Below are 11,444 nucleotides of genomic sequence, written 5' to 3' on the forward strand. Positions count from 1 at the left end.
TCTCTGACAAGAGAATCCTTTTGAAAAGAGGAAAACAGGCAGGTTTGTCTCCTTCCCCCAAATTCCTGTATCCCCCAGGCTGACTAGGGTGTCCGTAAGCTTTTTCAGACTTGAAGGGAGAAAAGCGGGATAGATTCAGGTTAAGGGGGCATAACCCCCAAGGAATGGTGGGAGCATGAGGGGGAAGGGGGGCTGCAGCCAACCTCAAGCCATAAGACAGAGGAGGCTGGCCCAGGCTGGGGACTAAATGGGTGAGGCCAGGTTCCCCAAGAACTAGAAGAGGACAAGGGCCTAGAGCACAGTAGGCCAAGTCCAAGTGCTCCCAGGTGCCAGGGGTGTGGGGGGCAGCCGGCAGCAATATGAGAAGGGGAGTCAGAAGGATTCCCACTCTGCCATCACAAAGACAGGACCCAAGAAATACTAAACTCCTGTACACATCTGTTCCATATTATAAATACACATTATATACAAAATAATGTTATAAAATGTAGAAAGGTCAGTGCTTCTGATTCTTAAATTATCGAAATACTAGACTCCAAAATAAACTACAAAAAAAAAAAAAACAAAATAAAAACTCATATTATTGATTTCTGAAGATCGGCTTCAAGGGTAGTCTGGGGGCAGTAGTGGGTGTGGGCAGAGCCCAGGCTCGAGGCCTTGGGAATGGGCTTGAGGGAGGAAAGGTCCTAGGTGGCGACAGCACCCAATTTCTCCCTCACTGGAATTTCCATCATCACTGCCCTGAGCTCCCCAGTTAGGCCTGTTGCCTCTGGCTGGGAAGAGGGGCAGGCCCTCCACCTATCTGCTCACAGGAGCCCAAGGCACCCAGGGCCAGAGGCTGTGGAAGCCAGGTAAGGCTTACCAGTATCCTTCCCCAGAGAGCCTGGGCCAGGGAGAGGCAGGGATGGTGTTAGGAGCGAGGCCCACGTGCAGCGGCTGGAGGCACGGGCAGAAAATGCTTCTCCCGCTCCTCTCGGGGCGCTCACCTCACCTGCAGGGACACTCCTGCCAAGAGCTGAACCAGATGGTTTCCTGGCCCACAGACGGCCCTGCCCTTACTGGCCTCCTCTCTCCTCTCTGATTTGGACCCAGCTGTCGCCATGGAGCCTGGTCCAAGGCACTTTCGGAAACACAGATGCCAGTGGAGGCCACAGCAGCTCCGGGCCCCACGGGGCCACTGCCACTCTCTCTGGAAAATAGGCCAGAGCCCCAAAGGAGCCCTCTGAAGGCCACTGCTGGCAGGGCGGGTCCAAGTGGCACCTCTCCTCTCCTCTGTTCCCCTGGCTGGCGTGGCTGCCAATCTGATGCCAGACAGACACCCAAAGATGTGGAAGGGTACTGCATCTCTTGGCAAGTTCACAGTCTGTCCAGTTCATGCCATTCCCTCTTCCTCCTGAGAGCAGCACGTTGCATATTAAAAAATGTCCCATCCAGGATGCAATGTAAACAATGCAGAAGGAAGGTCCAGCTGCTGGGGCGAAGCTGGGATGTCCTGGGGAGGCTCCTGCCTTATACCTGGGGAGCATGTGGAGAGCACGAAAGTGGGTTACCCTGGGGTACAAGCACTCCCTCCATGGCTGCCCTGGGACTCCCTGAGAGAAGCCAGTGAGGCAGGTGGGGTGAAGAGGAGGTGGGAAAGCCCTCCCAGTCTTCTGCCCCAACACATACACATGCCTGGAAGACAGTGCTCATGAGGTGGGCCAGTGAAGGAAGCCAGTGAGCAAGGGGCAGGAGGGGCACAAGGCAACCACCCTCACCCACCAGCAGCTGGGAAGCAGCGCCTGGGAGCTGGCCGGGTGCCATGGCCGCCCAGCCCAGCACTAACACAGCAGGAAGAGACGGGGCTGGCTCACCACCACGGCTCCTGTTTCACACCCTCTGTGGCAACGAGGCCAGCAGGGATCCGAGAGCCACTGAACCCAGCCTGCCAAGGAGGGGTTCCGACCCACCCTTCAGGAGCGGCCCCTAAGGTCAAGAGTAACTGGACCACTTTCTCACCCCCTAAAGGCAGGAGGGAACATGCTAGAAGGGAAGGACAGCCTAGCACTCACCTCTGTGGCAATGACACATTCGTTCCTCTCTTCTGATATCAAACACACAGACTGGTACATGGAGTCCCTGGGGGAGCATATCGCTGATATCCGACACTCTGGCCTTTCACTGAGGGAACACAAGACAGGCCGGTGAGGGAGAGATGAAGAGAGGGCTGGAGGGAGGTGGGGCGCTAACCTGGACCCCAGAGAGCCAAAGGGAACTGGCAGAGGTGACTCTGGGAGAAGACACGGGGACTAGGGATGCCCAGTGCTAGCCTGGCAGGCAGTTAGCTACAGGCCTTAAGAGAGCCACAGGACCCCAACCTTCCCAGAGGGTCTCAGGCCTGGAAAAGGCCAGTTTGCCACCGGAGGCAAGCCATGCCGTGGGAAGATGGGGGTCACAAGTGACACAGTGTGGACACTTGACATTTGTGAATGAATGAATGAGTGAATGGGAAGGAGGGACAAAGGGAGCCTGGCAGAAATCTTGTTGGAGCATCCTCCTGTCAGCAGCAAGAGCCCCCTGTTTGCTTAAAAGCTCCCACCTGTCCTGGGGGAGCCCAGGCAGTACCGTGACGGGGTCCCTGGTGAGCCCTGGGCCTCTGGGTGCCGCTCACCTGTGTATCCGCAGTGGCGCCTTCTCCCCTAAGCTCTTGTCACTGTGGGGATACTTCCCGGGCAGGATCCCCCGCCCCAGGGGTCCTGGGGCCAGATTATAGTCCAATGTGTGGTTCTGTTGTTTGCCACAGTTGGACTTGTCCAGGCCACAGTCCACTTCCAGCTCCTTCTTCTGGTTTGTGTTCTTGAGCTGGGCGGCGGGGATCAGGTTGTCCTTCTGGAAGTCCGACAGGTTGTTCATGGCCTCCCTGCTGCCGTCGTCAGGCCGCCTGAGCCGCAGCTGCCGCACCGCCACTGCCACCATGCACAGTAGCACCAGCAGCACCACCAGTCCCACGCCCAGGGAGACGGCCACCCAGGGGAAGCTGGGGGGCATGCTCATGGGGAACTCGCAGCGGCTGCCCACAAAGCCGTAGGGGCAGTTGCAGACGAAGTTGTCCGGGGGGAGGCTGGCGTAGCAGGTGGCCCCGTTGAAGCAGGGTCCCGAGGCACAGGCGTCGGTGGGCATCCGCACCTCGCAGCGCCGGCCAGAGAAGCCAGCAGGGCAGGTGCACGCGAACCCGTTCTCCAGGTTGCGGCAAGTGCCGCCATGGACACAAGGGCTGCGAGCACAGTCGCTGATGTGGATTTCACAGTGGGCGCCTGTGAATCCAGGACGGCAGCGGCACATGCGGTTCGGACCTCGGTTCAGGCACTGGCCCCCTGTGGGTACACATGGGCCACAAGTCAGCAACCTCCTTGGACCCCACCCCACTCCCACCCCCTGGTGCAGAGGGTGCCCCATCCCAGGAACCAAGGTCATCCAGGAACTCGGCCGGCATTCACAGATCCCACTACAGAGAGCTCTGCACAAAGAGTCAGGAGACCTGCAGTTGAGGGTGAGCCTGGTCCTCTACGCCTCAGTGGGCTCGTGTATAAGAACTACCAGCATCTTACAGAGCTTTACAGTAGAATCGAACAGGTATGCTTGGGTTTGAATCGCAGCTGTCTCTCTCTAGCTGGGGATTTGGCACCCGTTGCTTTATTTTATTTCTAGCCTCATTTCCTCATTTGTTAAATTGGAGTAGAATGCTGTCTCCTCTATAGGAGATCTCTGAAGGTTAGGTAAGGTGATGCGTGAAGGCAGGAGCACATGCCTGGTGTACAGTAAATGCTCAGATAGATCTATTATTGTTTCATTTAACCTTCACAACATGAAAGACAGAGGACGGGTTCTATATTTTCCCATTCAGTGATGAAGAAACTGGCTCCGGGGAGTTAACTAAGTGATTAGCCAGAGAGCAGATTCCATCTCAGCCCTTCCAATCCCTCCGCAGCTCCTAAGGCTTCTCTCCTGCACGGTGCTGTCTGCCTGCCTCACAGAGGGTCACCAGAAGGCCAAGGAGACAAAGATAACCAACATGCTTGGTGCCCCCCAAAATGCTGAACATTCCAGACGCCTTATGCTGTGCCAGGCTCACTGTAGCCGTGGGGAGAGGTGAGGCCTCCAGGAGCAGGGCCCTCACCGTGCTAGCCTCTTTCAAGGAGGGACATGAGGCCTCCAAGGTCCCTCTCTCTAGCCCAGGACTTCCTGGGGAGGGTCAGAGGCTGCCCCAGTCAGGTCAGGACATGGGAATAGGAATGGAAGCCAGGCAGGGTGCATACTGCTCCATTTCCAAAGGCCTGCACCCACTGCTAACCTGCTCCTCTTCCAAAGCCACCCAGATGATCAAGCAAGCTCTTCACCATCCGGAGCAGATGGGGATCCGTCTCAGCCCGCCCAGAGTGACAGACAAGGCCTCTCCCCTCTCTTGATCCTCCCTCACCAGAAAGTTCTCTTGGCCCCAGGGCCAGTCCACCAGGTTAGCAAGGCAACAGGACGCACCATTGGCACACGGATTGCTGGTACACCTGTCCACTTTCTTCTCGCAGTTGGAGCCAGTGAAGTTGGGGGGACATTCACAGGCATAGCTGGTCCCCTGGTTGCGCTCCCGACAGGAGCCCCCATTGAAGCAGGGAGAGTCGGCACAACTCAAGGTGCTGTGTTCGCAGTGCAGGCCATAGTAGCCCGGGGGACACAGGCAGCGGTAGCTGTCCTCCTGGTCCTGGAAAGAGAGCAGAAAGGGGCCAAAGTCAGACCCTTGGGGGCAGGGATTCCTGGCGGGGGGCTAGGCCCCACCTGCCCACAATGCCTGCCCATGGGTGCACATCCACTGGCCGCCTGGGGAGGGGATGCCTGGGCGTCGCCTGGCCAGAACTCTGCCTTCCTGCGTTGGCCTAGGCCTCACCTTACAGCTGCCTCCATTGCGACAGGGGTTGCTGTCACACTCGCTGAGCTCCAGCTCACAGTCCACGCCAGTGTAGCCTGGGCGACAGGTGCAGGTATAGCTCCGCTGCCCACTGTTGGAGCACGTCGCCCCATTCTTGCACGGGGAATGATGGGTGCAGTAGTTGAGATCTGCGGAGACAGGAACCGACCGGCTGAGCAGAGCCAAAGAGTGGTCCCAACCTCCAGGCTCCTGGGGGTGCAAGTTCACTGTCCATGTTTGGCCCAGAGGGTTCAACTCAAAGTCTTCCGGGCCCAAATACCCTTCCTCTTCCCCCAGTGAAATCGGGTATATTGAAGCACCTAGAACCACATCTGAGGCGTACCATCAATCAAAGTTGAAAAAACACAGTTGGACACAGTTAACTGCCCAAAGGTAAGCTCACAAGCACTGCAGCCAGGGGAGAATAAAGGTAAAAAAAGGAGGCACAGCAAGACCACATGTTGAAGAGGAAGTCAGAAAAGGCCTCGTGGAGGAGGGGCAGCTGAGGTAAGCCTGGAAACGGGCTACAATTTTAACAGGTGGAAAGAGTAGAGGGGAGGCGAGAGCCACGATAAGTGGTTGCCAGGCGTTTTTTAAAGCGAAATGCGTTACGAGGGTATTTTGAAATATAAGTATTTGTTTTCTTATTTGGGAAGGACAGGGAGGGAAAACCAGACAGAGCAAATACAGGGACTGTAAGGGCTCTGTTTGAATAAGATGAGTATATGACTGTGTCACCTGGGAGCAAATGTGGGGAGAGGAAAGAGAGAGGGCAGGAACCAGGTGTGTGTGTGTGTGTGTGTGTGTGTGTGTGTGTGTGTTTGGGGGGATTGCAGTGGGGTAGAAAGTGACACACACACACACATACGAAGAATACAGGGGCTGAATTCCAAGCCCCTTGTTGCCAGCAAGTCAGGGCCCAGGCAAGTCCTTTCTATCCTGGCAAGCGTCCTGCCCACCCTACCCAGGCCTGTGCTGGTGTCTCCATGGCAGCAGTCACCCCATTTGACCCTGAAAATGGGAGGCACGTGCTGCAGCTGGCTATGAGGATGAAGGAAAAAAGGCCCCCTCCCCCATCATTGGGGCTGGCAGACCCCAGTGCAGCCAGAAGAGTGACCAGCCCCCTGAACACCAGGAAGACAGTGTGGGCTTGGGCAGCTGCCTGGCAAGTGCTACTGGGGGAAACAAGGGAGGCCGTTTCTGCCCCACCGAGAAGGCGGTTAGATGTCACTCCGCCCAGAGGCCCAGCTCACCCACAGCCTCAGGGCAGCCAGTGGGCACACCCCACCAGACAGCTGTTTAGGGGAGAGCTGCTCAAACAGCTCTGGTAGGTAAGCAAACACTTAGGGGGTTAATAGGTAACTACAAGGTAGAAAGAGGAACTGAGCCCGGCATCCCTCTCTCTGGCCTTGCTGGAATTTATGAGTGCAACCTTCAGGCTGCCAACTTGTCACCCTCCTGGCTTCTCCAGCCACCCTTCCTCCCCAGCACCTAAGGAAGAAGGACCCACCATCTCGTTCTAAGCCAGTTGTTAAGATCCTTACAGTCCCAAGCTCCTTGAAGGATAATGGGAAAGCCGACTCAGCAGTCATCGAGTAGGAAGGGTCCAGGTGACAACTCTGTTCCCATGCCCTGCCCAGCTCTCCGTCCCCTCTCTTTGCCCTGACTCACCTTGGTCACAGAATAGGCCTCCCCACCCCTCATCACAAGTGCATTGCCAGGGGGTGCTGCAGGTGCCATGGCGACAGCCGTTGTGGGGGATGCATTCGTTGCACAGGCGGCCCTGCCAGCCTGGGCGGCAGCTGTAGAACAAAAGAGAAGCTGAGGGTGAGGTGAGGGCCTGGACAGGGGATGGCTCCCCCCCGTCACCGCTTCCTGTCCACTACTCACATGCACTCTGCTGGCTTGCTGCAGTAGCCATTCTGTTCATGACAGCCCGAAAGACAGACAGCTGAGGAGAGAAGGCGGCACTGGGTGAGGGTGGGATGACAATGACTCTGAAGTCCCACTCTCCCTCTCCTGGCCCTGGGGGTGCCCCCCAGCTCTCCTGGGCTCAATTCCCACTCCTGGCTTCCCAGAGGAGCCATGGATGTCTTAAAGAGAAATGATGGCACAGGGAAGGAGAATCCAGGCTGGATGGAATGCAATTATGGGGTCTCTGTGGGCTTTAGCACCATGGGGAGGAGCACTGAGAAGAGGGAGGGCAGAGTCCAAGCCCATCCTACGCATCCCCAGCTGTTACTGAGGCCCAGTTAGTGGACAGCCCAGACCCGCTCTCCAAGGGAGGCGGGCTGCAGCCGAAAAGATGCCACTGTGTTTGTTCCGGGGACCCCCCTCCAGGCAGGTGGGAGCTTGGCTGCTTACGCTGTTCGCAGTACTCCCCAGTCCAGCCGGGCAGGCAGGACAGGCTGCCATCTGGCTGGCACACGTAGTGGCCGAAGTGGTCATTGCGCTTCTTGCATAGCCGTGAGCAGCTGTCCCCATAGTAGTTGTCACTGCAGATGACCCGGTAAGAGTAGCGCAGCCTTGTGAGAGGGCTGGTCTGCTCATCCGGTAACCAGTTCTGGCCCACAGCTAGGGAGCCCTGGATGGTGATCTTGCTGATGAGCGCGTCTGGTGGCAAGGCCTCTGAAGGGGCAGAGGGCCAGGTCAAGGAAGGGCAGCCAGTCCCCAAGAGTGCCAGCAACTGCTGGATCAAACCAGTTGTCCAGATGACCCCACCTGCCAGCAAACGCAGGCCAGAGGAACCCAAGTGTCCCACTGCTTAGCTGCTCTGTGTGTGCATGTGCAGAGGGCCTGATACCATTCAAAAAGGGGACAATAGAAGGATGTTAAGATATCCCAATGTTCTGGAGGCAGATAGGCAGGGGAAAGAGGAAAAGAGGTCAAAATGCGGGTGGGGGGGGGAGAAAAAAGAAAAAGAAAAGCTCTCCAGGCCTTTGAGGACCCTGGGAGCAAGGGGTCCTCTGGTGCCCATTCAGGGGTTCTGCCCTCAGAGATGGGTAATGCTTTTCTTTTTCCTTTGCAAAGTGAGAATTGTTGTGCTGCTGAAATATCCTTTTCCTCTGTGTCAGAACAACATCCCAAAGCCATTATTCCCTTTCCAAAGGAGCGGAATTCGAGAAAGGTGTAAAATACAGGAAGGGGCCCGTCAGCGGCGCTGGCAGCTTCGGCCTTTCTCACCGCCGTGCTCCCCGCGTTCCCACGCCAAAAATAACCCGCAGGAAACGCAATTGTGCTCAGAGTCCAGGCAGCGGGCGGAATCCGAGCGTCCAGCGCGGGGCGCAGCTCCCGGCCTAGCTAAGCGTCCTGCCCCCCACGCCCCCACCCCGCACTTCCCCCGCCTATTACAGATTAACTCTTTCGGCGCTGCGCCGTGTCGCCCCCCTGTGGCCGCGGAGCGAGCTACTCACCTGGCCGCAGGTCGTCTCCTGGCGCGTGCCAAGCTTCAATGATGAGTGAGAAGGTACCCTGGAAACGGAAAGGAGGGGGCGGGGAAAGACAGAGAGAGCGAGATGAACAGGGGATGGTGGGGGTGCCTTTCGGCAGCCGGTTTAATTAATCTAATTGCAGGATACAGTTACTGCGCCCGGGTCTATGTAACGGGTCTGCACTCAGCATCGCGCGCGAGCTAGGAAGGCGAGACAACCCCGGGTAGGAGGAGAGTTGAGGGATGAGGGAATGTACGCGGGAGTCTTTCTGAGATGGAGCACGCCCCGGGGTTGTAGGTGATGAAAATCGTATCCCTAGCGCTGGGAGAAGATGGAGCGTAGAACGGGGAAGAGAGAGACTGGTGACAGCGTACAGGAGGGTGAGGTCCCAGGAGAGAGTCGGAAAGAAGGATCAGAAGAGAGTGCCCCCCCCTTTTATTGGAGGGGAGCGAGGCAATCTAAGGAGAAGGCTTTGGTCCCAGGGAAACCCCTTCTCTCGGCTTTCGTGACCTCCCCGGGCGCCCAGGCTGTGCTCACCGGCCAGGTGAAATTGAAGGGCAGCTGGAGAGGGTTGCGTCCCCCGCCGCTACTGTCGTCGCCGACGGCGAAGGAGTTGGTGCCCAGCACAGGCGTGGAGACGCTGCCGAAGGTGCAGGGCCCGGGTGAGAAGACCGCCTGGAAGTGCTTAAGGCAGACGCGGAAGAAGGTCCGGCAGCCGGGTTCGCACGGCCGCCCGCTGGCGAGTACGCCGCGCTCGTTGGCAAACTCCTGCAGCTGCAGCTGGAAGACTCCAGAGCCGGCCGCGCGCTATTGCACAGGGACCGAGGGAAGGAAGAAGGAGAGCGGTCAGCTCGGTGGACGCCAGGGGCTCAGGCCCAGGGCACGGTGGGAGGGGGCGGAGGGGACGCGGGATGTTACCTCCTGCCAAAGTGCCACCAGCAGCAGTAGCGCCCAGCCAGAGGCGCTACGGGTTGCGGCTGCCATTCCCTGGGGCGTCGCTCTCTGCACCCGCCGGTTGTGAACCGTTCCCGCGCGTCCAACCGCCAGAGGGGTCCCTGAAAAGCCAGGCTCCGCTCGGGGTTTTCCTCCCGCCTCTCCTTCTCGCTAGCTCCGCTCCAACTGCCACGGTAGGTAATCCAGGTGAGGGCGGCTGGGTGGCGGCCGCGCTGAGGACGTGTCCTCGGACTAATCCTGGGGCTGTAAGCAGGCTAGTGTCCGGGTACACTGCACTGAGGCGGCTTGAGCTGCAGCTCTTGGCCTCGCGTTCCCAGCCTGCGCTCAGCGCCGCTACTGAAACCTGCGCTCTCGGGAGCTTTCCTTATATATATTGGCTGCTCTCTTCACCCGCCTGTCACTCAGACTCGTGGTCACTCTCCCCTCCCCTCGGGCCTCTAGCTGCTACAGCCCCAGCACCGCCCGGAGGGGGCCTCCGCCCCCGCCTTCCCCCCTCCCAGCCAGCCAGTCAGGCACAGGTCCCCGCCCCTCTGTGCCGCTCTCAGCCCCTGGGTCCCCCAGCTCAGCGCGTGCCGAGGTGACCAGTTCTCCGCAATCGCGTGGATACAGGCCGAGACCCCGGCAGTGGGAGGACACGGGGAGGGCCAGGGGGAATGGGGCGGGAGGTGAGCGAGTGGTTCCCGGATGGTCGTGGGGGCGGAGACAGGGGGGAGTCCCCGTCGGCGGTGTGACCACGGCCGGCGTTAGTTACCTGCAGCCCTGGAGAAGGTAAAAAGAACTTAAGCTCAGAAAGCGAAACCAGTGCTAAAGGACTCCAGTCTCCTTCACCTTCCCGGAACTTCGGGAGCCCTGGCGTCGTCGGCCCCCAACCTGTGAGCGTCCACCCCCCCGCCCCCCCCCCCGCGCGCAGCAGGGAAGCCAGAGGACGCATTAACCTCTCTGTGGCCACTCCGTGCTAGGCGAGGGACCAAGCATCTAAGACTCGGGGGCTCGGCCCCTCCACCTGGTGGGCATCTCCCTCCCCAGTTATGGGGGGCGTGTCCAGCGCGTGCCTCCTCCCTTCTGCCTCCCGCCTGGGCTCCGCGCGTGCCAGTCCCCAGACGCGTGGTACCCGTGCTGGGGGTAGGAGGGCGTGGTCCCCGAGGTAGAAGAAGGGGGGCGCGTCCTCAGCTGTATGGTAATAAGGGTCTGGCCCCGCCTTCAGCGCCTCTCCTCACCTGGGTTTAGCCTCAGCTCCAGAGCCCACCTTCACCCCCCAACAGCCTCAAGCTTCGGCCCGCGTCCTGTCGCTCCGTTGGAGCAGGGAGGAACTCTCCTGACTGCAGAGTTGGCTCGAGCCACCAGAGAGTCCAGGGGCTGAGGCCGGGCAGACCCGGGTCCTCTCCTCATAGGGCAAAATGTAGGGTGGAACTGGAGGCGCGCGGACTCGTATGGGTTTCAGGCGGCTTCACCCGTCTCGCCTTCTCGGCTCCCCCGGGTGGCCCCACTTCTCCGAGCGGCGGCAGTGCAGCTGCTTTCCCGGAACCGGCGTGATCCCCGGAGGCTTTAGACCGGGGAGGGCCGGCTTCTCTCAGTGTCGGGGGGTGCAGAGGAGCGGTCTCTCTCCGCGACGCTGAGGGCGGCGGGGGCCTTGTGGCTTCAGCTGTCAGCCCGCCCGCACAGCGATGGCTGTCGTCGGGCGATAAGATCGGCGCTGGGGGGAGCAGGGACGCGGCGCGGGCCCGGGGGAGTCTTGCGGGGGGCGGGGGGCACGGCTCGGAGCCCAACAGCTGCCTAGGCCGAGCATGGTCTGATTTTTTTTTTTTTTTAACTTGGTGGTGGTGAAGGATTGAGGGAGAAGCATGAGAAACAAGAGGTTGGGAGCGTGGGTTGGGGGAGGGGTGAGGTGAGGAGACGGGCTCCGGGGTCCCCCACGCACGGCCACCCCTCCCAGCCACCATCTGGCGCGAACGGGTTGGCGTGGGGAACCGAGGTGGGGCGGGGGCCGGCAGATGGGCCCAGGCTGCGCTCCAGAGTTAATGTAGGTTATGGACAGGCGGAGTCCCCAGGCCCGAGGGAGGAGGAGCCCAGGACTTGCCTCCCAGCGATCCTGACCAGTGGGTTCTCTGCCCATCCTCTAC

General features: G+C 59.4%; 1 protein-coding gene across 2 annotated transcripts; it reads right to left on the minus strand.

Annotated features, from left to right (window-relative positions):
* Positions 1 to 426: 426 nt before the first annotated feature.
* Positions 427 to 11,047, minus strand: DLL4 (delta like canonical Notch ligand 4). Of its 2 annotated transcripts, XM_033435775.2 has the most exons (12): positions 10,542 to 11,047; positions 9,289 to 10,083; positions 8,908 to 9,177; positions 8,353 to 8,410; positions 7,304 to 7,567; positions 6,830 to 6,890; positions 6,611 to 6,741; positions 4,919 to 5,088; positions 4,516 to 4,735; positions 2,651 to 3,353; positions 2,052 to 2,160; positions 427 to 1,515 (listed from the first exon to the last, which is right to left on the minus strand). In XM_033435775.2, the coding sequence occupies exons 2-12, from the start codon at positions 9,352 to 9,354 to the stop codon at positions 1,510 to 1,512; spliced, it is 2,058 nt and encodes a 685-aa protein (XP_033291666.1). In that variant the 5' UTR covers positions 9,355 to 10,083; positions 10,542 to 11,047; the 3' UTR covers positions 427 to 1,509. The 2 variants fall into 2 exon arrangements, with proteins under 2 accessions (XP_033291666.1, XP_004274029.1); XM_004273981.3 differs by having other exon boundaries at positions 9,289 to 11,047.
* Between the last annotated feature and the right edge of the window lie 397 nt (positions 11,048 to 11,444).

The sequence above is a fragment of the Orcinus orca genome, chromosome 2, assembly GCF_937001465.1.
Source record: "Orcinus orca chromosome 2, mOrcOrc1.1, whole genome shotgun sequence".
NCBI lineage: Eukaryota > Metazoa > Chordata > Mammalia > Artiodactyla > Delphinidae > Orcinus > Orcinus orca.

Excerpts from the sequence above, each read along its gene's own strand:
- DLL4 (XM_033435775.2), bottom strand. The coding sequence starts at position 9,354 with ATGGCAGCCGCAACCCGTAGCGCCTCTGGCTGGGCGCTACTGCTGCTG. Across the intron at positions 5,089-6,610 it reads AGGCCTATTCTGTGACCAAG|ATCTCAACTACTGCACCCAT; the intron begins GTGAGTCAGGGC and ends CTGTCTCCGCAG. Across the intron at positions 3,354-4,515 it reads CAGCAATCCGTGTGCCAATG|GGGGCCAGTGCCTGAACCGA; the intron begins GTGCGTCCTGTT and ends GTGTACCCACAG.